Here is a 27,500-nt window from a genome sequence, read left to right as displayed (position 1 = left end):
AAAAGAACTTAAGTGAATTATGTATCCACGGAGTGGTGGGTGCGTGCAAGGGAGACAAGACGGGGGTGAGTGAGGGACTGAGGCGGTGGGCGTGGTGGGTGCGGGATGCTTACAGCCTTGGCCATGGTGTTCAGTGTTGGGGACTCAGGAGTTGGTCTGACGCTGTCCTCACCGCGCCACTTTATATATCAGAGTGGCGGCGCAGGGCGATGGTCGGCTAGGGACACGCCCTCTCTGACCTTGAGTTGAAGGTCAGAGGTCTTTAAGGCCGGTGTGATGGATTTTGTTGCATTCCATCTGTATCCACTGAAGACATAACTCCCTTTGCACTTGATCTCCCTTGCCGCTACAGAAGGGATGCCGCTGGGGGCCACAGGAAACAATTTTGGTGTGTGTGTTTGGTAGGTGTGCCACATCCACACCCACAGCTACTCGTTCTTTTAGCGGCAAGATTTCTTCTCTGTGCATTTTCTCATTAAGTGTTCCCCAAATGATTTTTTTCGAAGCCATGCAATTGCTACAGGCACGGAGCGAGAGGGCAAGGCTCTCGGTGCCGTTGAGGCCATCAGCTGCATGACGGAGTTGTAAACGTCTCATATGACCTGCCCGTGACGAAAGTAGTGATCGTTGTCTCTGGACCACCATACTCGATTTCTACTCCGCCACAAGAACCTCTGACCTCTGATTTTAAAGTTTAGTTGCGTAAGGTCCAAAATATGAAATTAAAATAGTTGATCGAATCTTTTATTTTTTATCTGAAATTAATTAAGTGGGTGTGTATGTGTTTTCGTCTGTGTGTTTGTGTGTGTGTTTGTGTTTGTGTGCGTGTGTGTTTGTGTGTATATGCATGTTTTTTTCACATCCGTGTGTCATGCAGTGCAGGTATGGCGCGGCGCCACGAGTCAGCCTCACATCGCCGGGAGGCACCGAGGCGCGGCCTCTCCCAAGAAGCCTAAATCGTATTATTCTTCTCTGAGGGGAGAAGATTTTTGCAAGTACACAAAAAGCGTACGCACGGAAATCGCTTTGGAGAAGAATCAATTTGCTTTAGTGACGAAACTTTGGTGATTTGTATCGAGCGATTGTAGCGAGATACTTTTTTGATGTTGAATATTTTTTTGTTACTCATATGTACTGGAAAAAATCAAAATTTATAATATCTGGACTAGTAAGAAATATATTGCTTGATTTTCAGTTTACATTGTTATTCAATATTAAGATTAACTGTACTTCAGAGGAAGTGTTTGAACATTTTATGAAAAAAAATATTACTATGAGAGGATGTAACTTGTTAGCTGACTGGCTGAGTAAATATTTTGAGGGATGTAGATCATTAGGTGTTCCTTGCCACCATGGGATGCAGTAGGAAATTTAGGTCACCTAAATCTGTTGTTCCCGTATAATATAGAAGCTCATAATTTGTAGTGACGCGGAAGAGAACTCAGTATTAAGGACGTAGACGCGGCAGTGAACACGAAACATAAACAAGAGAACATAGACCTCTAAAGAAACCAAAAGGGTTCTCTTCTTGCCTCGTCACGTCTGCTCCCGGGAAGACAGGAGTGGCAGGAAACATATACAAGCGCCGGGCTCAGCGATCCATGCAGCACGATGTTTCGCTGCTTTAGTCTCGTATTCACGGAGTGTTGTCCTCAAAACCATGCAACAGAAACGCCGCTTACCACACCTCCCTCAGGGGCTCTGACCTCAAACTCAAGGTCAACGAGGGTGTGTCCTATATTCCTTCGGTGGGCGTGGCGTCAGTCTTGTATATATAGTGGCGCCGCGGAGGAAGCGTCAGAACATCTCCCAAGTCTCCAGCAAACACCATGGCCCAGACTGTAAGCATCCCGCACCCTCCCCGGCCTCTGCCTCCGTCCCTCACATCCCCTTGTATCCCTTGCACACACTCCTTACTCCGGGGAGATGTGATCACTAGCGCCTTTTTGTTAACTGCCAAAGAAGAGCGTGAGTGCCAGCTCCAAAATTCTGATTCACCTTTTCTAGCAACATGCCTCATGCTCCCTTGATGAACATATCTGGATAGGAATAATGGTAGACAGTTAAGTGTTACCTGTTTTAAAATTTGAAGTCGCCGTTTATGGAAACAAAAATAAAGTACTCTTCATCAGCACTGGCATAAACATTGGCATACGTATTGGAATAAATATATTTACAAACCTTCAAATAGTTAAAGTAATCCTTATGACCAGCCCCTCACGCCCATATCATCCATGACCATCCCTCTCTCCGCACGTCACCAACACTATAACCATGTTTCTTCCACACCTGCTGTCTGAACCTATCCTAACCCATCCCCTGTCGGAGCCCCGATGGCTTCCATTTATCCCTAAAACTTCCCTTACCTTCCTAAACCCATCAACAACTCACGACACCCGGCTCTGACAGTCCGTCGCCACAGGTGCTAACACTGCCTCGTGCTCGTGCTGCAGGTTCTCTTCGTGCTCTCCATGCTGGTGGTGCTGGCCGCCGCCCTGCCCTCCCCCAGGCCGGAGCCAAGGCCGGACGCTGACCCAGGCTATTTGGGTGGTGGCTACGGCGGAGGCTTCGGCGGTCTTGGCGGTTTTGGCGGCGGCGGTTTTGGCGGCGGCGGCTTTGGCGGCGGCGGCTTTGGCGGCGGCGGCTACGGCGGCTACGGCGGCGGCCTTGGTGGTCTCGGCGGCTTCGGTGGCGGCGGCATTGGTGGTATCGGCGGCATTGGTGGTCTCGGCGGCTTTGGAGGAGGATATGGTGGTTATGGAGGCTATGGCGGCTATGGCGGCTACGGCGGCGGCGGCCACATCATCAAGAAATATGGATATGGGAGTTACTATGGTAAATAGACACAATGCCGTAGATGAGAAAAGTGTGTGTGTGTGTGTGTGTGTGTGTGTGTGTGTGTGTGTGTGTGTGTGTGTGTGTGTGTGTGTTATGTACGTAGCCAACACTTTTCAAACCTCCGTTCCCTTTGATCAGCTACTCTTGTGATATATTTTTCGCGACTGTTATTGCATTGACGAAATTCACGAAGCTTAATGTGATCGGTTTATGTCGTGGGTAAATAAAGTCTTGTTTTGCAGGTTAACTACAGCAGTCTCGCCGGGAAGTAGACGCCAGCGCTTTCAGTAGCCATAACATTATACTTATGTTATACTTAGGTGGAATGTGAAAGATTGTTCTCCATAATAAAGTAAAAAGATTCCTTGTGACATTTCTAATCCAACACTCAACAAGGAGCTCCGATGACGTTGTATAAAGTGGCCTCCCTTGACTTGGTTTCATAACAACTCCCCATTGAAGATAGATAAATGGATAGATGAGTAGATAGAGAGATAGACAAATAGGTAGTTAAATAGATAGACAAACAGATAGATAGATAGATAGGTAGTTAAATAGATAGATAGACAAACAGATAGATAGATAGATAGATAGATAGATAGATAGATAGATAGATAGATAGATAGGCAGGTAGATAAATAGATAGATAAACAGATAGATAGATAGGTAGATAGACAGATAGACAGACAGATAAACAGGTAGATAAATCAATAGATAGAAAGATAGATAGAGAGATGAGAGGGACTATAACAACATTATATTACAAAAGAGGAATATCCAACGAAGTCCACGGCTAAACTGGTACACAAAACTATTAAAATGAATTAGATTATGTAACAAAGTAAATGATGATCAACGAATGTTTTTATATGTTATGAACACCCACACCCACACCCACACCGGTGCCGTGCTGTGTCCGTATATATCTGCCTGCGCCTCTATGCATGGTTCAGCGGGGGCGGGGTTGGGGGAAGGGGTAATTACACATGCCTTACATTCTTACCAACAAACAGCAACCCCCCCACCCCCACCCCCACCTCACTATGTAATGCCATATTCATCGACAACAAATGAATGACCTGTAACTCTAATGTATACTTAACTTAAATGTCTGCATTACTTTGAAGCGAGAGAGAAAGAAAACACACAAAAAAACACCCTGATAAGTGTTGCCTCATCGCCGGCGTTGTGTGGAGGCGGGGCAATGTTTTCCGACTGACGGACTTGGCACTAATTGGCTATGAGTGATCTGATGAAACTTTGTGAATGAAAATAAATATGACTGCCGTTTTACTCTGCTTTGCTGAATGGCTGCAGCAAGCAAAACGTGAGTGAATAGATGAGGCCGTGGTAGGCGTTGGTCTGTGACTGAGAATCCTTCCTATTACGTCATTTTGTTTTAATATGATCATTATGAAAAGAATATCTCCTGCGTGCTGAGTGGTTTGGTGCAGTCAGTGGCAGATAAACAAAAAACAAAGAATCACTTCCACAATTTATTGGCCAATTATGAAAACAATTCACGATTGTTACAATCATGGGACGATTTTGCCGATGGTGTAGTTTTCTTTTTCCTTCTGTCTTTATCCTGCAAGAAAAAGAAGGCAGTATAAATAAATTATTTGCTTAGCATATGTAGAGGCACCTTGTTACTGGCATAATATTTTGAACTGCCTTGAACTGTATATTGGGATAGGTAGAAAGAATATGAGTACCTGATCAATTATAAATTGATTCATAAAAATTGATGACTATATAGTCATCAAAATGATCACAGAACAAATATATACTTGTTGGGTGATAATTTTTGGATCAACTGTCGTGAAATACACGATGGTGCTGAGGGAAAGCTCGATCAGGACTGGAACACACACAAAGTACAGTCACATTATACAGAATGTTTTGTCTTCAGCCATACTGACTTACCGTAGTAACCGTATCCACCGTAGCCGCCATATCCGCCATAACCGCCATAGCCGCCGAAACGTCTGAAGCCGCCATAGCCGCCGAAGCGTCTGAAGCCGCCATAGCCGCCGTAGCCGCCAAAGCCGCCGTAGCCGCCAAGATATCCGGGGTCAGCCTTGGCCTCCGGCACTGGGTCAGCTTTGGGTTCGGGCATGGCGGCGGCCAGCACCAGCAGCGCGGAGAGCACGAAGAAAATCTGCGGCAGGAGGCCGAGTCAGGCGTGTGTGTGTGTGTGTGTGTGTGTGTGTGTGAGGGGGGGGGGAGGTAGGGGAACGCGACCGGCGGGAGGGGATGTGGGATTGGTGAGACTAGGGGGGGAGGGAGCAATAGGGAGCCAGGCGCTGATCAACCTAAAAGTAGGGAATATTACCTAGAGCTGGCGAAAGGTAACTCATGGGATGGGAGGACGGGTGCAAGGGGAGCTGCGGAGAGGCGAGGGGTTGGTCCCTAAAGAAGCATGAGATAGCACCTGTCTGCCGAGGGGTGACACGAGGATTGATGGGGACAATGGGAGAGCAGCAGCAGAATGAGCTTAATGCATAGTGTGAATATCATTATAAATCTGATGTTGGCCTGTCTTGGATATTTAGTGAATGAAATTGTTCTTGTGCTGTATTGACACTGCTGTGAGTCGGGGCGATGGGGCGGGGGCAGATCTGTGGCCGGGGCGGTGGCCGGGGCGGGTGCGGGGTGCTTACAGCTTTAGCCATGGTGTTTGGTGTTGCGACTCGGGAATTAGTCTGACGCTTCATCTGCGGAGCCGGTATTTATACGTGCCAGTGTGGCACCGCGAGGCGTGCCCACCCTGTGGTTACGTGACACCCTCGTTGAACTTGGTTGGGGATCAGAAAAACTTGATAGGGGCGTGGCAATTGTATTGACACAAACCTTTGACAATGACGGTCTGGAGGTGCGGGTAGGCTCTGGGGAATGTTGGTACAGCTTTGGTATACTTTGGTATATAATCCAAATTAATTTTGCTTTTTCTTGAGGAAAATTCATGAAATTTATAATGTTTTGAATTAAATTACATCTAATGTCTATATAGTTGGGTACTGGTTTTATTTACTAACTAACTAGTGGAGAGCATACGCCCGGGGGCGCGCCTCTTCACTCACTCGCCGCCTATATTCCCAACGGTTCCCCCGGAGCAAGCTTCCACGCAGCCGCCCTGCAGAGGCGGCCAGTCTTCACCTGTGTGAGGCACGTAGGCTTTCTTTTCGCCATTTGTGTTCCGTTTTGAGCAGGAGGTGACAGAACCGTAGCGTGTATGGCAGCTTGTGTCTAACACTGCTGGCCGTAGTCTTAATCTTGCTTTCCATCAGCACTCTAAATCTTTACTTTAAAGCAGCGCCCAGTCAAAGCTGCATTAACCAAGCTCTTCTCGATTGACCGATAAAAAAATTGTTGAAGTTATGATCAGAGTTCAACATTCGTCCTCCTGCAGGAACTGGAAAAGGGAAGTTGTCCATGTTGGCTATGAATGGTGGCCAGCGCGGCCGTCCGAACTCTGGCGCCTCCACGGATCTGACGTCGCAGATTGTCCGGCGCTACGGACAGCACGCGGAGTACCCAGAATCGGGAGTTATATTTCAACGCTAATCTCTTGTTTGTTTTCGTCATCTTGCGTGACTTCCATAATAAAGCAACAATGAAAGGAGGGCCGCCGCACTGTGTGACTTCTGGATAAGTGAAGAAGAGGCAGCAAAACTGTTTTAAAGATTATTTTTCTCAATTTTTCAAATATCTTTGTGAAGATTTTGAATTTTTCTGTGATTAATAAAGTATAGTAAATTTGTATAACATAAAAAAAAACTTTCCATTGTGTAGTTTTATTTGAAAAAAATACGATGCCATTGCTTAAACAAACATTTTCCATGAATTACTAAAACATAAAGAAAACTTTATAATGTGTCATTGCAGACAAAAAATATGATGACATTGCTAAAACGAACATTTTCCTTGACCTTAGAATTGAAATTTAGGGCGATGAAAGTGAAAGGAGGTTAAGAAGACAAAGAGGAATAACCGATAAATTAATGGAACGAAGGAATGAACAGAGGATGGATCTTGTCCTCGGAGATGAACAGAAAAGGCAAGGGAGTCTTGTTCTGCAGATGCCGGAGACGAGGAGCAAAGCAATGTACAGTGTTGGGAAGGTAAGAGGAGCAGGTCTCTAACTGTATCAGGCCACGCCAGTACGAGAGAAGCACCTTCATGGGCGATGCGAGAATCAAAACGGTCAACAGGAGATTTTAAGTGATGCAAAGAACAATACTTCTACGTGCAGGTCCATCGCATCCTGCTAATATACAGCTAGTGTGAAGGTCACCTGCTGGACGGCTGAGCATATGCTGAGTTCAGTAGAATTTGTTTGCAATGAAGCTTATTTTGCTCGCTGCTCATGGTCTGGTTGCTTCAAGTCACTGTTGAAAATGGGATTAACTGGAATGTGGTTTTAAGAATTCAGTTGCCTATATCACCTAAACGCAATACCAGTCTCTTCATTTTTTCCGTGTAGCAGTCCCTCAGGCGCCGCCTCCCTCATGATTCTCCGTTATGATTCTATACTCGCCGTGAAAAGCCGACTCTCATGGACGTTGCAGTCTTCTCCGCTCAGTGTGACACGGGGCCGCTGTGTAGGAGGGGCAGTTTTCTGAATAAGGAAAGCGATTACATAGGCAAGACCTTCATATGCAAGGGTCAAATTAATAGATGGAAATAATTCGAATTTGTGATGTTTTGGTATATTTGGAAAAGCTGGATCACCTCTGGAGTGTCTGTCACGATGACCAAGATGATCGTGTAGAGAATCACTAGGTAGAGCTTAGAACTCAAAACACTTATTTTTTCAGAGCAGTTGACCTCTAAATTTCCTCCTCTGAGAATTATAAGGCCTATTCTTTGTAAATATGAAAGGAAAGATATATATTGCAATTTTCAAAACCTTGACTCCGTTTTAAGCCGACGACGTTTACTGACGTCCCGGTCAGACTGACGCGTGTGTGGCGCACACCAGGCGAGTTTTCTCTCTGTGTATAGCAAAACTGTTGAAAGCAATTTTGTGGATTATTTTTTATTGTTCTTGATAAGATGGTTTTGTGAAGTATTTGGAATAAAAACAATTATATATCAGCACTCCTTTTTTCCTATTATTCTTTCGTTTTCTCTCTCTGAGTGTATAGTAGTGGAAACAATGGTTGTAGAGAGCTGGGCATTGTGAAGGCGGTGGGTGTGTTTGGGATACCTTGTGGAGTGGTTAAGGGGTCTTGCGGCAGTGGTCCTGGCCACCTCCTGATGGTCTTATCGCTTATTGAGGCAGCCTGTATCGCCTACACTAACTGGAGAAATGCTAAACTTTGTTGTTTTAGCTGCCTCTTGGGAAGTCATGACGACTACACACACAGGACCACAGCTCCTGGCCGACACGGCTCAGTTTAGTATCGTTATGTACACATTTTTCACGTCAGCACATAATTGGCAAAATAAAAAGGACAAGAATAGCGAGAAATTTGTTTTAAAATATTTATTGTTGATGAAAGACAGTGCTCTGAAATGGTGTCAGATGGCAGGCACAGGAAATGATCATTGTTAAGTTAAATGATAGGCGGAGAGCGTTGGCTTGTGATTGCTGAGGAGCCCGGGAAGTTAACCTGTGAAGGAGAAAGTAGCGTTACACATCTCAGCCGCTGAGTGAACGGGAGAGGCTCAGTTATTATCACACGTGGTTTGTAAGTTAAAGAAAATAACTTTATTGTAGCGGCAAGGGAGGAATGGAATGGTATGCAATCAGAGACTCTTAGAGGTGGTGTCAGAAGGCAGAAACAGTACTGGGTAAACACACAAGCACACACATGCACACTGACTTACCATAGTAACCATAGCCGCCATAGCCTCCGTAGCCTCCGTAGCCTCCGTAGCCGCCATAGCCGCCATAGCCGCCGAAGCGTCTGAAGCCGCCATAACCGCCATAACCTCCGTAGCCGCCGTAGCCTCCGTAGCCGCCAAAGCCGCCGTAGCCGCCAAAGTATCCGGGTTCAGCCTTAGCCTCCGGCTTCGGCTCAGCCTTGGGTTCGGGCATGGCGGCGGCCAGCACCAGCAGCGCGGAGAGCACGAAGAATACCTGCGGCAAGGGGCTGAGTCAGGGGGGTGGGGGAGTAACTCAGCCGGAGGGAGGGATAATGGCCTTGGGATTGGTGAACCGTTAAGTAGTGACTGTAACCTAGCTGCCGTAAGCTAACTCCTGGGGGTGGGGGGATGACTAAGGTGTTATGGTAGCTGCTGGGAGGCTAGGGGCTGGTCAGCCGATAAGTAGGGAATAATATCTAGCTGTCGCTAGGTAACTCTTGGGGTTAAGAGGACTGTGGTGTAGGGGAGCTCCTGGAAAGCTTGGAGTTAGTCCCTAAACAGGCAGGAAACAACACCTGTCTGCCTAGGGGTGACACGAGGGTTGCTTGGGCCTATGGGAAAGGGGCAGCAGAATGAGCTAAATATATAAAGGAAATCTGTGTTCACTTGGACATATCAGACTCTTCACTGTTATACGAAATTACCGAAACATATCACTGTATCCTTCATTTCTTTGATAGAAGTCACGTAAAAATAGTATTTTATCAAGATTTTTAGAATTGTGACTAGTGATGTGTGGCGGATGCATAGTGTGAGTATCGTTACAAATCTGATGTTGGCCTCTCTTGGATGTTTAGTGAATGAAATTGTTGTTGTGCAGTATTGGCAATGTTGTGAGTGGGTGCAAAGGGGCGGGGGTGGATGCAGGGCCGGGGCAGTGGCCAGGGCGGGTGCGGGGTGCTTACAGCCTTGGCCATTGTGTTTGGTGTTGCGACTCGGGAGTTAGTCTGACGCTTCCTCTGCGGCGCCGGTATATATACGCGCCAGTGTGGCACCGCGAGGCGTGGCCTGCACGGTGATTACGTGACACCCTCGTTGATCTTGACTGGGAGTCCGAAACACCCGAGAGAGGTGTGGCGGTAGTGTTGACATAGGCCTTAGACAATGACGATCTTGAGGTGAGAGTCTGCTCCGGTAAATCGGTTAAAATGTTCGTATTACTTTGGTATATTCTCGAATACATTCTGAATGCTTTTTGCTCTTTCTCTAAGAAAGATCATGTGGAATAAAATGCTTTGAATTGAAGGAACATAAAATGTCTATATGCTTAGGTAGAGGGTTTTGTTGATGAGGACCTTTTATTGTGCCTGATTCTGTTTTCCGTGAAAAACTTATAATCTGTTGTAACAACCGTCACGTGTCTTTCTTAGCGACAAGGAAAGATCAGTAATCTCTGCATATCTCTTCCAGGCGAGGCTTCATTTGCTTAAAGCGTCATAAAATGTGCTTCATCCTGGAGGAGAAGAGGCTACATAGATATACTAATGTGGAAGAGTTTTGGCGAACGTGTGGCGCCGCCTGTGAGCACGAAAATTATTCTACCATCCTCTGAGGAGACTCGTGGCTACAGAGGCGGCCAGTCTTCACCTGTGTGAGGCATGTATATGTATAGTGTTGGTGCAGTGTGTGTGCCATTTTATTCTGAAGTGCCAGAACTCCAGCATGTATGGCAGCTTGTGTGCCATGGGACGCTGCTGGATAAGGCTTATCTTGCTCTCCATCAGCACTCCAGATTTTTACTTTAAAGCAGCGCTCCGTTAGAAGCTGCCATGACCAAGCTCTTCTTGTTTGGCCAACAAAGCCGTACAAGCGATGACCACAGCTTAACGTTGGTCCTCCTGCAGGAACTGGAGAAGGAAAGTCGTCCATGTTAGCTATGGATTGTGGCCAGCACGGCCGTCCGAACTAAGGAGCCTTCACGGATCTGACGTCACTGATGGCATAGTATCCGGCGCCTTCGGAGCATTCTGAGCCAGACTACATAATTATTTCTGTGATAGTGGCGCGTTCATGTTGGGCATCTCGCGCGACTTCCATCATAAAAGTAACTATTGGGGGACGCCACAATTTGTGGATTCAGAATGTTTCTGAGGAAATAAAAGAGGTAAACTAAAAGAATGGAAAAAACATCGAACAAAAAACATGAACAAGAGGAAGATGAAGAAAAACAAAAGAAAGGAAAACCGAAAGAGGACGAAAAGAAAACGTTGCTGATGAAAGAAAAGAAATAAAAGAAAGGAAAAAAAAATACAAACAAAAAATAAATTAAGAGGAATTACGTATAAGAAGCCATAACAATTATTTAATTGGAAAAAATCTAATTTTTTCATATATATATATATATATATATATATATATATATATATATATATAGATATATATATATATATATATATATATATATATATATATATATAGGCGGTGGCCGAAGTGATAGTGTACTGGACCCACATTCGCCGCGTGATGGACGACGCGGGTTCGAATCCTCACGCTACTACTCGGATTTTTCAGTCACCGCCGAGTGGCTTAAAACTACCCACATGCTGTCCTGAAGACCACCCATCAACCCGGACTCTAGAGGAAGCCGTCCAAGCGAATCAAGAACGAGTTCCGGGGGGCAGCATGAACCAATGCAAGATGGCGCCACTATAAACACTCGCCTGCGCCAAAACGGGCTGGGCCGACCATCAGGCCCCACCGGGAAGAAGACTTGGGCCGACCATCAGGCCCCTCCGGGAAGAAGACTTGGGCCGACCATCGTTGGCAACAACGTAAAAAAAAAAAAAAAAAAAAAAAAAATATATATATATATATATATATATATATATATATATATATATATATATATATATATATATATATATATATATATATATATATATATATATATAGTTACTAAACTTTTGACCTACTCTGTTTTCTCTGAAGAATAGTAAATTCCTTAACAAAAAAATAAATCCATTATGCAGTTTTTGATAAAAATAATATGATGACATTGCATAAGCAAACATTTTCCTTGACCTTTGAATCTAAATTTCGGGCCATGAAAGTGAAAGGAGGGACAGAAGACAAAGAGGAATTGCCGATAAATTAATGGAATGAAGGAACGAACAGAGGATGGATCTTGCCCTCGGAGCTGAACAGAAAAGGCAAGGGAGTCTTGTTCTGCAGGTGCCGGAGACGAGGAGCAAAGCAATGTACAGTGTTGGGAAGGTAAGAGGAGCAGGTCTCTAACTGAATCAGGCCACGCCAGTACGAGAGAAGCACCTTCATGGGCGTTGCGAGAATCAAAACAGTCAACAGGAGATTTTAAGTGATGCAAGGAACAACACTTCTACGTGCAGGTCCATCGCATCCAATTATACAGTTTACGTGAGGGTCGCCTGCTGGCCGGCTGAGCTCATGCTCAGTTGGGCAGAATGAGTTGTTTGCAATGAAGCCTTTTTTGCTCGCTGCTCATGGTCTATAGCTGCTAAAAGTCACCTACAACTCTGAGGTGGTCCAAAAAACTCACTTGCCTAAACGCAATACCTGTCTCCATTCTTTCCGTGTAGCAGTCCTTCAGGCGCCGCCTCCCTCATGAGTCTCCGTTATGATTCTATACTCGCCGTGAAAAGCGCACTCTCATGGAAGTTGCAGTCTTCTCCGCTCAGAGTGACACGGGGCCGCTGTTGGAGGGGCAGTTTTCTTAATAAAGAAAGCGATTACATATGCAAGACTTTCGTGTACAAATGTCAAGTTAATTGGTTATAATTAAAACTTGTAATAAGACGTTTTTCGTAAATTTGGAAAAACTATATCACCTCTGGAATGTCTGTCATGATGACCAAGATGACCATGTAGAGAATCACAAAGCAGATCTTAGTACTGAAAATAGTTTTCTTTTCAGTGCAGTTGAGCTTTAAATTTCCTCCTCTGAGAATTATACAACCTCTTCTTTCTTTGTAAATACGAAATGAAAGATAAATATTATAGTTTTCATGATACTTAAGTACAGTACGCGTTTCGAGCTGACGACGTTTACTTACGTCCGCGGCAGACTGATGCGTGTGTGGCGCACACCAGGCAAGGTTTTTCTCTTTGCATGTAGCAAACTTGAAAGCAATTTTGTGGATTATGTTTTATTGTTCTTGATAAGATGGTTTTGTAAAGTTTTAGGAATAAAAACAATTATCAGCACTCATTTTTTCCTTTTATTCTTTCGTTTTCTCTCTCTGAGAGTATAGTAGTGGAAACAATGGTTGTAGAAAGCTGGGCATTGTTTAGGCGGTGGGTGTGTTCCGGAAACTTTGTTGTTTTACCTGCCTCTTGGGAAGTCATGACGACTACACACACAGGACCACAGCTCCTGGCCGACACGGCTCAGTTTAGTATCGTTATGTACACATTTTTCACGTCAGCACATAATTGCCGAAATGAAAAGGACAAGAATAGCGAGAAATTTGTTTTAAAATATTTATTGTTGATGAAAGACAGTGCTCTGAAATGGTGTCAGATGGCAGGCACAGGAAATGATCATTGTTAAGTTAAATGATAGGCGGAGAGCGTTGGCTTGTGATTGCTGAGGAGCCCGGGAAGTTAACCTGTGAAGGAGAAAGTAGCGTTACACATCTCAGCCGCTGAGTGAACGGGCGAGTCTCAGTTATTATCACACGTGGTTTGTAAGTTAAAGAAAATAACTTTATTGTAGCGGCAAGGGAGGAATGGAGTGGTATGCAATCAGAGACTCTTAGAGGTGGTGTCAGAAGGCAGAAACAGTACTGGGTAAACACAAACACACACATGCATACTGACTTACCATAGTAACCATAGCCTCCGTAGCCCCCGTAGCCTCCGTAGCCGCCATAGCCGCCATAGCCGCCGAAGCGTCTGAAGCCTCCATAGCCGCCATAACCTCCGTAGCCGCCGTAGCCTCCGTAGCCGCCGTAGCCTCCGTATCCGCCAAAGTATCCGGGTTCAGCCTTGGCCTCCGGCTCCGGCTCAGCCTTGGGTTCGGGCATGGCGGCGGCCAGCACCAGCAGCGCGGAGAGCACGAAGAATACCTGCGGCAAGGGGCTGAGTCAGGGGGGCGGGTAACTCTGCCGGCGGGAGGGGTAATGGGCTAGGGGCTGGTCAGCCGTTTAGTGACTGTAACCTAGCTGCCGTAAGCTAACTCCTGGGGGTGGGGGGATGACTAAGGTGTTATGGTAGCTGCTGGGAGGCTAGGGGCTGGTCAGCCGATAAGTAGGGAATAATATCTAGCTGTCGTTAGGTAACTCTTGGGGTAAGAGGACTGTGGTGTAGGGGAGCTCCTGGAAAGCTTGGAGTTAGTCCCTAAACAGGCAGGAAACAACACCTGTCTGCCTAGGGGTGACACGAGGGTTGCTTGGGCCTATGGGAAAGGGGCAGCAGAATGAGCTAAATATATAAAGGAAATCTGTGTTCACTTGGACATATCAGACTCTTCACTGTTATACGAAATTACCGAAACATATCACTGTATCCTACATTTCTTTGATAGAAGTCACGTAAAAATAGTATTTTATCAAGATTTTTAGAATTGTGACTAGTGATGTGTGGCGGATGCATAGTGTGAATATCGTTACAAATCTGATGTTGGCCTTTCTTGGATGTTTAGTGAATGAAATTGTTGTTGTGCAGTATTGGCAATGTTGTGAGTGGGTGCAAAGGGGCGGGGGTGGATGCAGGGCCGGGGCAGTGGCCAGGGCGGGTGCGGGGTGCTTACAGCCTTGGCCATTGTGTTTGGTGTTGCGACTCGGGAGTTAGTCTGACGCTTCCTCTGCGGCGCCGGTATATATACGCGCCAGTGTGGCACCGCGAGGCGTGGCCTGCCCGGTGATTACGTGACACCCTCGTTGACCTTCATTGGGAGTCCAAAACACCCGAGAGAGGTGTGGCGGTAGTGTTGACATAGGCCTTAGGCAATGACGATCTTGAGGTGAGAGTCTGCTCCGGTAAATCGGTTCAAATGTTCGTATTACTTTGGTATATTCTCGAATACATTTTGAATGCTTTTTGCTCTTTCTCTAAGAAAGATCATGTGGAATAAAATGTTTTAAATTAAAGAAACATGAAATGTCTATATGCTTAGGTAGAGGGTTTTGTTGATGAGGACCTTTTATTGTGCCTGATTCTGTTTTCCGTGAAAAACTTTTAATCTGTTGTAACAACCGTCACGTGTCTTTCTTAGCGACAAGGAAAGATCAGTAATCTCTGCATATCTCTTACAGGCGAGGCTTCATTTGCTTAAAGCGTCATAAAATGTGCTTCATCCTGGAGGAGAAGAGGCTACATAGATATACTAATGTGGAAGAGTTTTGGCGAACGTGTGGCGCCGCCTGTGAGCACGAAAATTATTCTACCATCCTCTGAGGAGACTCGTGGCTACAGAGGCGGCCAGTCTTCACCTGTGTGAGGCATGTATACGTATAGTGTTGGTGCAGTGTGTGTGCCATTTTATTCTGAAGTGCCAGAACTCCAGCATGTATGGCAGCTTGTGTGCCATGGGACGCTGCTGGATAAGGCTTATCATGGTCTCCATCAGCACTCCAGATTTTTACTTTAAAGCAGCGCTCCGTTAGAAGCTGCCATGACCAAGCTCTTCTTGTTTGGCCAACAAAGCCGTACAAGCGATGACCTCAGCTTAACGTTGGTTCTCCTGCAGGAACTTGAGAAGGAAAGTCGTCCATGTTAGCTATGGATTGTGGCCAGCACGGCCGTCCGAACTATGGAGCCTTCACGGATCTGACGTCACTGATGGCATAGTATCCGGCGCCTTCGGACCATTCTGAGCCAGACTACATAATTATTTCTGTGATAGTGGCGCGTTCATGTTGGGCATCTCGCGCGACTTCCATCATAAAAGTAACTATTGGGGGACGCCACAATTTGTGGATTCAGAATGTTTCTGAGGAAATAAAAGAGATAAACTAAATGAAAGGAAAAAACATCGAACAAAGAACATGAACAAGAGGAAGATGAAAAAAAACAGAAAGGAAAACCCAAAGAGGACGAAAAGAAAACGTTGCTGATGAAAGAAAAGAAATAAAAGAAAGGAAAAAAAAATAATACAAACCAAAAAGAAATTAAGAGGAATTACATATAAGAAGCCGCAACAGTTTTTTAATTGTAAAAAATCTCATTTTTTCATATATATATATATATATATATATATATATATATATATATATATAGATATAGATATATATATATATATATATATAATATATATATATATATATATATCTATATCTATATATATATATATATATATATATATATATATATATATATATATATATATATATATATATATATATATATATATATATATATATATATATATATATATATATATATATATATATATATATATATATATATATATATATATATATATATATATATATATATATATATATATATATATATAGTATAGTTACAAAGCTTTTGACCTACTCTGTTTTCTCTGAAGAATAGTAAATTCCTTAACAAAAAAATAAATTCCATTATGCAGTTTTTGATAAAAATAATATGATGACATTGCATAAACGAACATTTTCCTTGACCTTTGAATCTAAATTTCGGGCCATGAAAGTGAAAGGAGGGACAGAAGACAAAGAGGAATTGCCGATAAATTAATGGAATGAAGGAACGAACAGAGGATGGATCTTGCCCTCGGAGCTGAACAGAAAAGGCAAGGGAGTCTTGTTCTGCAGGTGCCGGAGACGAGGAGCAAAGCAATGTACAGTGTTGGGAAGGTAAGAGGAGCAGGTCTCTAACTGTATCAGGCCACGCCAGTACGAGAGAAGCACCTTCATGGGCGATGCGAGAATCAAAACGGTCAACAGGAGATTTTAAGTGGTGCAAAGAACAACACCTCTACGTGCAGGTCCATCGCATCCAATTATACAGTTTACGTGAGGGTCGCCTGCTGGCCGGCTGAGCTCATGCTCAGTTGGGCAGAATGAGTTGTTTGCAATGAAGCCTTTTTTGCTCGCTGCTCATGGTCTTTAGTTGCTAAAAGTCACGTACAACTCAGAGGTGGTCCAAAGAATTAACTTGCCTAAACGCAATACCTGTCTCTATTCTTTCCGTGTAGCAGTCCCTCAGGCGCCGCCTCCCTCATGAGTCTCCGTTATGATTCTATAAATGTTTTGCAGTGACGTCACGAACTAGCGTCGTCTGCAAACCCGTTGGTGGTCACCTCCCCAGCAGAGTGAGCAGACGAACCAACGTGTTCCCCATCCCTAAGACACTACTCGCGGGCAAATGGCAGGACCTTCAGAATCATTTGTGTTAAGTGATTACGCGAGATCGCTTGAGAATGCTGCGAAGCTAAGATACATCTTAAAAATCAGTGCTTTTGGAGGGGGAGACTGGTAGACTGGCTGTCTAGCTGGCTGACTGGCTGTCTGGTTGACTGGTTGGTTGACTAGTTGCCTTGTGGGCTGATTGGCTGGCAGATTGGTAAAGTGACTGTCTGTCTAACTGACCGACTGGCTGGCTGGCTGGTTGACTGGATGACTGACTGGGTGGTTGACTGACTGGCTGATTGGTTGGTTGGCTGGCTGGTTGACTGGCTGATTGGTTGGTTGGCTGGCTAGTTGACTGGCTGATTGGTTGGTTGGCTGACCATAGATGGTTGGTTGACTGGCTGTCCCTCTGCCTGTCCGATCTCCTGTTGCTGACCAGTGATGCCCAGGTAGGCAGCACAGGCAGGCAAACAGGTGAGGGCAAGTGACGACAGGTGAGGGCAGGTGACGGCAAGTCACCTTACACTACGCACTCTTGGTCACTTCCGTACTTACATTTATATACTCCACCCAGCACTGAGCTCTGTCCCTCTGTGCACTTTGCCTCCACTGAATTTCCTTTCCTATTTTCTTCCCCTGCTTGAGCGCCGTCAAACGTGTGTACCTCCGCCAGCTCATGTAAATCCCGTTCCAGAGTAATCCCCCGCCACACAATAAGCTAGGGGACCCGGGGTGTTAAAGGTAGGGGGTTCACCAGAAAAGGCAGGCACCGCCCGGGGATCGAACCCGAGTCCTTCCGCTTGCCGGGCGGACGTGCTACCCGTTACACCACGGTCGCCTCTCGGTGACAACCCACACAACTCCCCCCTAAGGCCCCCTCCCGCAAGGCCAGTCCGGGGAATGTGTATCGCTGCTGGATCCTACTCACTGCGCCATGTTAGAGGCAGGGGGTTCACCAGAAAAGACAGGCACCGCCCGGGAATCGAACCCGAGTCCATCCGCTTGCCGGGCGGACGTGCTACCCGTTACACCACGGTCGCCTCTCGGTGACAACCCACACACGGGGCAATACCTAAATGAGTGTTACCTCATGTAATAATCTGATCAGTCTTTCCTGTAATATTTACCTCTGAAAAAATGATCACTGCAGAGTCGAGATGAAGCAGACGGCCGCCAGTTTTCCCTCCTCACAGCTGCTATCCACTTCCCCCGCTCTTCTGGATTCGCTGGAAATCTATAAAATGACACAGCATCTCTCCCGTGTCGGTTAGAACATCCAACCGCACAGCATACGTATCGCATGACGAACACACAGAGCACTTGTGCAGCCGCCACCAAGGTTTGCTTTGATAAGTGACCGCCACCGCTGACCACCAGGATGGCCGTGCAGGCCCGCGCTACCCCCGCACCCCCACTGATGACGTCAGCTGGAAAACTTCTATACTCGCCGTGAAAAGCGCACTCTCATGGAAGCTGCAGTCTTCTCCGCTCAGAGTGACACGGGGCCGCTGTGTTGGAGGGGCAGTTTTCTTAATAAAGAAAGCGATTACATATGCAAGACTTCCGTGTACAAATGTCAAGTTAATTGGTTATAATTAAAACTTGTAATAAGATGTTTTCCGTAAATTTGGAAAAACTGGATCACCTCTGGAATGTCTGTCATGATGACCAAGATGACCATGTAGAGAATCACAAAGCAGATCTTAGTACTGAAAATAGTTTTCTTTTCAGTGCAGTTGAGCTTTAAATTTCCTCCTCTGAGAATTATACAACCTCTTCTTTCTTTGTAAATACGAATTGAAAGATAAATATTATAGTTTTCATAATACTTAAGTACAGTACGCGTTTCGAGCTGACGACGTTTACTTACGTCCGCGGAAGACTGATGCGTGTGTGGCGCACACCAGGCAAGGTTTTTTCTCTTTGCATGTAACAAACTTGAAAGCAATTTTGTGGATTATGTTTTATTGTTCTTGATAAGATGGTTTTGTAAAGTTTTAGGAATAAAAACAATTATCAGCACTCATTTTTTCCTTTTATTCTTTCGTTTTCTCTCTCTGAGAGTATAGTAGTGGAAACAATGGTTGTAGAAAGCTGGGCATTGTTTAGGCGGTGGGTGTGTTCCGGAAACTTTGTTGTTTTAGCTGCCTCTTGGGATGTCATGACGACTACACACACAGGAACACAGCTCCTGGCCGACACGGCTCAGTTTAGTATCGTTATGTACACATTTTTCACGTCAGGACATAATTGCCGAAATGAAAAGGGCAAAAATAATGAGAAATTTGTTTTAAAATATTTATTGTTGATGAAAGACAGTGTTGTGAAATGGTGTCAGATGGCAGGCACAGGAAATGATCATTGTTAAGTTAAATGATAGGCGGAGAGCGTTGGCTTGTGATTGCCGAGGAGCCCGGGAAGTTAACCTGTGAAGGAGAAAGTAGCGTTACACATCTCAGCCGCTGAGTGAACGGGCGAGTCTCAGTTATTATCACACGTGGTTTGTAAGTTAAAGAAAATAACTTTATTGTAGCGGCAAGGGAGGAATGGAGTGGTATGCAATCAGAGACTCTTAGAGGTGGTGTCAGAAGGCAGAAACAGTACTGGGTAAACACACAAACACACACATGCATACTGACTTACCATAGTAACCATAGCCTCCGTAGCCTCCGTAGCCTCCGTAGCCGCCATAGCCGCCATAGCCGCCATAACCTCCGTAGCCGCCATAACCTCCGTAGCCGCCGTAGCCTCCGTAGCCTCCGTAGCCGCCGTAGCCTCCGTATCCGCCAAAGTATCCGGGTTCAGCCTTGGCCTCCGGCTCTGGCTCAGCCTTGGGTTCGGGCATGGCGGCGGCCAGCACCAGCAGCGCGGAGAGCACGAAGAATACCTGCGGCAAGGGGCTGAGTCAGGGGTGGGGGGGTAACTCTGCCGGCGGGATGTCTAGGGGTCTAAGATGTGGTCAACCGATAAGTAGGGACTATTACCTAGCTGACGTAAGCCAATTCTTGGGGGTGGGGGGTGACTGGGGTGTAAGGTGAGCTCTAGGGAGGCTAGGGGCTGGTCAGCCGATAAGTAGGGAATAATAAATAGCTGTCATACGGTAACTCTTGTGGGGAAGGGTCTGTGGTGTCGGGGAGCAGCAGGAAGGTTTGGGGTTAGTCCCTAAACAGGCAGGAAACAACACTTGTCTGCCTAGGGGTGACACGAGGGTTGCTTGGGCCTATGGGAAAGGGGCAGCAGAATGAGCTAAATATATAAAGGAAATCTGTATTCACTTGGACATATCAGACTCTTCACTGTTATACGAAATTACCGAAACATATCACTGTATCCTACATTTCTTTGATAGAAGTCACGTAAAAATAGTATTTTATCAAGATTTTTAGAATTGTGACTAGTGATGTGTGGCGGATGCATAGTGTGAGTATCGTTACAAATCTGATGTTGGCCTCTCTTGGATGTTTAGTGAATGAAATTGTTGTTGTGCAGTATTGGCAATGTTGTGAGTGGGTGCAAAGGGGCGGGGGTGGATGCAGGGCCGGGGCAGTGGCCAGGGCGGGTGCGGGGTGCTTACAGCCTTGGCCATTGTGTTTGGTGTTGCGACTCGGGAGTTAGTCTGACGCTTCCTCTGCGGCGCCGGTATATATACGCGCCAGTGTGGCACCGCGAGGCGTGGCCTGCCCGGTGATTACGTGACACCCTCGTTGACCTTCATTGGGAGTCCAAAACACCCGAGAGAGGTGTGGCGGTAGTGTTGACATAGGCCTTAGACAATGACGATCTTGAGGTGAGAGTCTGCTCCAGTAAATCGGTTAAAATGTTCGTATTACTTTGGTATATTCTCGAATACATTTTGAATGCTTTTTGCTCTTTCTCTAAGAAAGATCATGTGGAATAAAATGTTTTGAATTAAAGAAACATGAAATGTCTATATGCTTAGGTGGAGGGTTTTGTTGATGAGGACCTTTTATTGTGCCTGATTCTGTTTTCCGTGAAAAACTTATAATCTGTTGTAACAACCGTCACGTGTCTTTCTTAGCGACAAGGAAAGATCAGTAATCTCTGCATATCTCTTCCAGGCGAGGCTTCATTTGCTTAAAGCGTCATAAAATGTGCTTCATCCTGGAGGAGAAGAGGCTACATAGATATACTAATGTGGAAGAGTTTTGGCGAACGTGTGGCGCCGCCTGTGAACACGAAAATTATTCTACCATCCTCTGAGGAGACTCGTGGCTACAGAGGCGGCCAGTCTTCACCTGTGTGAGGCATGTATACGTATAGTGCTGGTGCAGTGTGTGTGCCATTTTATTCTGAAGTGCCAGAACTCCAGCATGTATGGCAGCTTGTGTGCCATGGGACGCTGCTGGATAAGGCTTATCATGGTCTCCATCAGCACTCCAGATTTTTACTTTAAAGCAGCGCTCCGTTAGAAGCTGCCATGACCAAGCTCTTCTTGTTTGGCCAACAAAACCGTACAAGCGATGACCACAGCTTAACATTGGTCCTCCTGCAGGAACTGGAGAAGGAAAGTCGTCCATGTTAGCTATGGATTGTGGCCAGCACGGCCGTCCGAACTATGGAGCCTACGCGGATCTGACGTCACTGATGGCATAGTATCCGGCGCCTTCGGAGTATTCTGAGCCAGACTACATAATTATTTCTGTGATAGTGGCGCGTTCATGTTGGGCATCTTGCGCGACTTCCATCATAAAAGTAACTATTGGGGGACGCCACAATTTGTGGATTCAGAATGTTTCTGAGGAAATAAAAGAGATAAACTAAAAGAAAGGAAAAAACATCAAACAAAAAACATAAATAAATATATGTGAAGGAAACGAAACTGCAGGGGCCCAAGGCTGTTCCGGGCTAACAGTTTTCCTTCTGAGCTAGGTGTTTTGCTCCCCCCCCTTTCACAGTGTAGTCAGGAGAAGCGATACGCAAGATGTTAACTCCGTCTTTAATATGCACTTCAGCTCGCACAGCCCACGGGAGACAGGTAGGACGGCCGGTGTGGTAAGGCCGCTCACACAGCCCACGGGAGACAGGTAGGACGGCCGGCGTGGTGAGGCAAGGCCTTCTAAAAGGAGAAGGCCTGTGCGTAAAGTTCGTGACGTCAGCAAGGAGGGCGGGCTCCGTACACGCTCTCCGCGCTGTGTACAACTCCACACACACACCGTCTCTCTCTCTCTCTAACACACACACATACACATAAAATTAAAAAAAATAAGGTCTCTCCATCCAGTTCTGCTACACGTCCACCGTAGCTTATTCTCGAATATTGTTTCCAGGAGCAGCACCAGCAGTGTAAATTTAGCCTTAGATTACCTCCTTCATTGTAAAAATATTAGCATTGATAGTAAAACATATTAGAGTTGTGATACTACTTTTATTATAGATAATACGAGGTAGAAGGAAAGTGGCAATGACAGTGACAGTAATTTAAACAGACCAAAATGCATCCCAATATTTTATTACTATTAATGTTAATAATAATAATCATTAAATCAATAATAATAATAATAATAATAATAATAATAATAATAATAATAATAATAATAATAATAATAATAATAATAACAATAATAAAATAAAAACAAAAATCATGACTATATCAGATAATTTTAATGATAATAAGATTAGTGATGCTGCTATTAATAATAATAATAGTACTATATACTACTAATGATATAAATAACAATAAAAATAATGAGGATAACAATTATAAAAATAACTAATAACACCACTGCTACTACAACTACCGTACTACAACTAATAATAATAATAGTAATAATAATAATAATAATAATAATAATAATAATAATAATAATAATAATAATAATAATAATAATAATAATAATAATAATAATAACAATAAAAACATCAGTAAAGATAATAATAACAGTAACAACAACAACAATAATAATAATAACAGCTCCAGTACGAAGCCTTGGCATTGACAGTTTTGCTGTAAGTGTTCTGCCGGTTCGCTCATCAAAAAATATACTCCTCCTGATATATATATAATATAAGTTCATATATGAATAATTATATATATCTATAGAATATATATATATATATATATATATATATATATATATATATATATATATATATATATATATATATATATATATATATATATATATATATATATATATATATATATATATATATATATATATATATATATATATATATATATATATATATATATATATATATATATATATATATATATATATATATATATATATATATATATATATATATATATATATATATATATATATATATATATATATATATATATATATATATATATATATATATATATATATATATATATATATATATATATATATATATATATATATATATATATATAGTTACTAAGCTTTTGACCTACTCTGTTTTCTCTGAGGAGTAGTAAATTCCTTAACAAAAAAATAAATTCCATTATGTAGTTTTTGATAAAAATAATATGATGATTTTCCATAAACGAACATTTTCCTTGACCTTTGAATCTAAATTTCGGGCATGAAAGTGAAAGGAGAGTCAGAAGACAAATAGAAATTGCCGATAAATTAATGGAATTAAGGAACGAACAGAGGGTGGATCTTGCCCTCGGAGCTGAACAGAAAAGGCAAGGGAGTCTTGTTCTGCAGGTGCCGGAGACGAGGAGCAAAGCAATGTACAGTGTTGGGAAGGTAAGAGGAGCAGGTCTCTAACTGTATCAGGCCACGCCAGTACGAGAGAAGCACCTTCATGGGCGATGCGAGAATCAAAACGGTCAACAGGAGATTTTAAGTGATGCAAAGAACAACACTTCTACGTGCAAGTCCATCGCATCCAATTATACAGTTTACGTGAGGGTCGCCTGCTGGCCGTCTGAGTTCATGCTCAGTTGGGCAGAATGAGTTGTTTGCAATGAAGCCTTTTTTGCTCGCTGCTCATGGTCTTTAGTTGCTAAAAGTCACGTACAACTCAGAGGCGGTCCAAAGAATTAACTTGCCTAAACGCAATACCTGTCTCCATTCTTACCGTGAAGCAGTCCCTCAGGCGCCGCCTCCCTCATGAGTCTCAGTTATGATTCTATAGAGGTTTTGCAGTGACGTCACGAATTAGCGTCGTCTACACCTTATGCGTCGTCTGCAAACCCGTTGGTGGTCACCTCCCCAGCAGAGTGAGGAGACGGACCTCGTGTTCCCCATCCCTAAGACACTACCCGCGGGCAAATGGCAGGACCTTCAGCACATTTGTGTTAAATGATTACGCGAGATCGCTTGAGAATGCTGCGAAGCTAAGATACATCTTAAAAATCAGTGCTTTTGGAGGAGGAGTCTGCTGGCTGACTGGCTGTCTGGTTGACTGGTTGGTTGACTAGTTGCCTGGTGGGCTGATTGGCTGGCAGATTGGTAAAGTGACTGTCTGTCTAATTGACCGACTGGATGGCTGGCAGATTGACTGGATGACTGACTGGGTGGTTAACTGACTGGCTGATTGGTTGGTTGGCTGGCTGGTTGACTGGCTGATTGGTTGGTTGGCTGGCTGGTTGACTGGCTGATTGGTTGGTTGGCTGACCATGAATGGTTGCTTGACTGGCTGTCCCTCTGCCTGTCCGATTTCCTGTTGCTGACCAGTGATGCCCAGGTAGGCAGCACAGGCAGGCAAACAGGTGAGGGCAAGTGACGACAGGTGAGGGCAGGTGACGGCAAGTCACCTTACACTACGCACTCTTGGTCACTTCCCTGCGTACACTTATATACTCCACCCAGCACTGAGCTCTGTCCCTCTGTGCACTTTGCCTCCTCTGAATTTCCTTTCCTATTTTCTTCCCCTGCTTGAGCGCCGCCATGCGTGTATACCTCCGCCAGCTCATGTAAATCATGTTCCAGAGTAATCCCCCGCCGCACAATAAGCTAGGGGACCCGGGGTGTTAAAGGTAGGGGGTTCACCAGAAAAGGCAGGCACCGCCCGGCGATCGAACCCGAGTCCTTCCGCTTGCCGGGCGGACGTGCTAACCGTTACACCACGGTCGCCTCTCGGTGACAGCCCACACAACTCCCCCCTAAGGCCCCCTCCCGCAAGGCCAGTCCGGGGAGTGTGTATCGCTGCTGGATCCTACTCACTGCGCCATGTTAGAGGCAGGGGGTTCACCAGAAAAGGCAGGCACCGCCCGGGGATCGAACCCGAGTCCATCCGCTTGCCGGGCGGACGTGCTACCCGTTACACCACGGTCGCCTCTCGGTGACAACCCACACACGGGGCAATACCTAAACGAGTGTTACCTCATGTAATAATCTGATCAGTCTTTCCTGTAATATTTACCTCTGAAAAAATGAGCACTGCAGAGTCGAGATGAAGCAGACGGCCGCCAGTTTTCCCTCCTCACAGATGCTATCCACTTCCCCCGCTCTTCTGGATTCGCTAGAATCCAGAAGAATCGCTAAAATGACACAGCATCTCTCCCGTGTCGGTTAGAACATCCAACCGCACAGCATACGTATCGCATGACGAACACACAGAGCACTTGTGCAGCCGCCACCAAGGTTTGCTTTGATAAGTGACCGCCACCACTGACCACCAAGATGGCCGTGCAGGCCCGCGCTACCCCCGCACCCCCACTGATGACGTCAGCTGCAAAACCTCTATACTCGCCGTGAAAAGCGCACTCTCATGGAAGTTTCAGTCTTCTCCGCTCAGAGTGACACGGGGCCGCTGTGTTGGAGGGGCAGTTTTCTTAATAAAGAAAGCGATTACATATGCAAGACTTTCGTGTACAAATGTCAAGTTAATTGGTTATAATTAAAACTTGTAATAAGATGTTTTCCGTAAATTTGGAAAAACTGGATCACCTCTGGAATGTCTGTCATGATGACCAAGATGACCATGTAGAGAATCACAAAGCAGATCTTAGTACTGAAAATAGTTTTCTTTTCAGTGCAGTTGAGCTTTAAATTTCCTCCTCTGAGAATTATACAACCTCTTCTTTCTTTGTAAATACGAAATGAAAGATAAATATTATAGTTTTCATGATACTTAAGTATAGTACACGCTTCGAGCTGACGACGTTTACTTACGTCCGCGGAAGACTGATGCGTGTGTGGCGCACACCAGGCAAGGTTTTTCTCTTTGCATGTAGCAAACTTGAAAGCAATTTTGTGGATTATGTTTTATTGTTCTTGATAAGATGGTTTTGTAAAGTTTTAGGAATAAAAACAATTATCAGCACTCATTGTTTCCTTTTATTCTTTCGTTTTCTCTCTCTGAGAGTATAGTAGTGGAAACAATGGTTGTAGAAAGCTGGGCATTGTTTAGGCGGTGGGTGTGTTCCGGAAACTTTGTTGTTTTAGCTGCCTCTTGGGAAGTCATGACGACTACACACACAGGACCACAGCTCCTGGCCGACACGGCTCAGTTTAGTATCGTTATGTACACATTTTTCACGTCAGCACATAATTGCCGAAATGAAAAGGGCAAAAATAATGAGAAATTTGTTTTAAAATATTTATTGTTGATGAAAGACAGTGTTGTGAAATGGTGTCAGATGGCAGGCACAGGAAATGATCATTGTTAAGTTAAATGATAGGCGGAGAGCGTTGGCTTGTGATTGCCGAGGAGCCCGGGAAGTTAACCTGTGAAGGAGAAAGTAGCGTTACACATTTCAGCCGCTGAGTGAACGGGCGAGGCTCACTTATTATCACACGTGGTTTGTAAGTTAAAGAAAATAACTTTATTGTAGCGGCAAAGGAGGAATGGAGTAGTATGCAATCAGAGACTCTTAGAGGTGGTGTCAGAAGGCAGAAACAGTACTGGGTAAACACACAAACACACATATGCATACTGACTTACCATAGTAACCGTAGCCTCCGTAGCCTCCGTAGCCGCCATAGCCGCCATAGCCGCCGAAGCGTCTGAAGCCGCCATAGCCGCCATAACCTCCGTAGCCGCCGTAGCCTCCGTAGCCGCCAAAGCCGCCGTAGCCTCCAAAGTATCCGGGTTCAGCCTTGGCCTCCGGCTCCGGCTCAGCCTTGGGTTCGGGCATGGCGGCGGCCAGCACCAGGAGCGCGGAGAGCACGAAGAATACCTGCGGCAAGGGGCTGAGTCAAGGGGGGGGGAGTAACTCTGCCGGCGGGATGTCTAGGGGGCTAAGATCTGGTCAACCGATAAGTAGGGACTATTACCTAGCTGACATAAGCCAATTCTTGGGGGTGGGGGGTGACTGGGGAGTAAGGTGAGCTCTAGGGAGGCTAGGGGCTGGTCAGCCGATAAGTAGGGAATAATAAGTAGCTGTCATACGGTAACTCTTGTGGGGAAGGGTCTGTGGTGTCGGGGAGCAGCAGGAAGGTTTGGGGTTAGTCCCTAAACAGGCAGGAAACAACACTTGTCTGCCTAGGGGTGACACGAGGGTTGCTTGGACCTATGGGAAAGGGGCAGCAGAATGAGCTAAATATATAAAGGAAATCTGTATTCACTTGGACATATCAGACTCTTCACTGTTATACGAAATTACCGAAACATATCACTGTATCC

At 44.9% G+C, this 27,500-nt stretch overlaps 4 protein-coding genes and 3 non-coding genes across 17 annotated transcripts in view; 1 reads left to right on the top strand and 6 right to left on the bottom strand.

The window, feature by feature from the left end:
- LOC126997749 (keratin-associated protein 19-2-like) overlaps window positions 1-176 on the bottom strand; it is a 1,517-nt gene extending 1,341 nt beyond the window's left edge. Inside the window, exon 1 of the mRNA XM_050858986.1 lies at window positions 114-176. Coding sequence (XP_050714943.1) covers window positions 114-125 — 12 coding nt within the window. The 5' untranslated portion in view covers window positions 126-176. The remainder of the gene's footprint in view (window positions 1-113) is intronic.
- Window positions 177-1,802: 1,626 nt separating this feature from the next.
- LOC126997747 (uncharacterized) lies at window positions 1,803-3,202 on the top strand. Its single transcript, XM_050858984.1, has 3 exons — window positions 1,803-1,841; window positions 2,454-2,835; window positions 3,081-3,202. The coding sequence occupies exons 1-3, from the start codon at window positions 1,830-1,832 to the stop codon at window positions 3,083-3,085; spliced, it is 399 nt and encodes a 132-aa protein (XP_050714941.1). The 5' UTR covers window positions 1,803-1,829; the 3' UTR covers window positions 3,086-3,202.
- Window positions 3,203-4,320: 1,118 nt separating this feature from the next.
- Window positions 4,321-5,539, bottom strand: LOC126997746 (neuropeptide-like protein 31). The gene is made up of 3 exons (XM_050858983.1): window positions 5,502-5,539; window positions 4,765-4,999; window positions 4,321-4,426 (listed from the first exon to the last, which is right to left on the bottom strand). The coding sequence occupies exons 1-3, from the start codon at window positions 5,511-5,513 to the stop codon at window positions 4,422-4,424; spliced, it is 252 nt and encodes an 83-aa protein (XP_050714940.1). The 5' UTR covers window positions 5,514-5,539; the 3' UTR covers window positions 4,321-4,421.
- Window positions 5,540-8,314: 2,775 nt separating this feature from the next.
- LOC126997513 (neuropeptide-like protein 31) overlaps window positions 8,315-27,500 on the bottom strand; it is a 31,118-nt gene continuing 11,932 nt past the window's right edge. Inside the window, exons 1-3 of one of the 11 annotated variants that reach the window (XM_050858638.1) lie at window positions 20,542-20,617; window positions 8,674-8,926; window positions 8,315-8,456 (exon numbers count right to left, since the gene is read on the bottom strand). In XM_050858638.1, the coding sequence (XP_050714595.1) occupies window positions 8,452-8,456; window positions 8,674-8,926; window positions 20,542-20,553 (270 nt within the window). In that variant the 5' untranslated portion in view covers window positions 20,554-20,617 and the 3' untranslated portion in view covers window positions 8,315-8,451. Of the gene's footprint in view, window positions 8,457-8,673; window positions 8,927-9,617; window positions 9,694-13,153; window positions 13,296-13,510; window positions 13,755-14,437; window positions 14,514-19,232; window positions 19,394-19,610; window positions 19,855-20,541; window positions 20,618-26,441; window positions 26,603-26,819; window positions 27,055-27,500 lie in introns of those variants that run through there. The other 10 variants (XM_050858636.1, XM_050858639.1, XM_050858637.1 and 7 more) reach the window with 10 other exon arrangements.
- On the bottom strand, window positions 17,732-17,806 carry Trnaa-ggc (transfer RNA alanine (anticodon GGC)). Its single transcript has one exon. It is a non-coding gene; the product is annotated as a tRNA-Ala (tRNA).
- Trnaa-ggc (transfer RNA alanine (anticodon GGC)) lies at window positions 17,934-18,008 on the bottom strand. Its single transcript has one exon. It is a non-coding gene; the product is annotated as a tRNA-Ala (tRNA).
- On the bottom strand, window positions 25,135-25,209 carry Trnaa-ggc (transfer RNA alanine (anticodon GGC)). Its single transcript has one exon. It is a non-coding gene; the product is annotated as a tRNA-Ala (tRNA).

Source organism: Eriocheir sinensis, chromosome 12, assembly GCF_024679095.1.
Source record: "Eriocheir sinensis breed Jianghai 21 chromosome 12, ASM2467909v1, whole genome shotgun sequence".
In the NCBI taxonomy this organism is placed as follows: domain Eukaryota; kingdom Metazoa; phylum Arthropoda; class Malacostraca; order Decapoda; family Varunidae; genus Eriocheir; species Eriocheir sinensis.
This window is presented reverse-complemented; position numbering and strand designations above follow the sequence as displayed.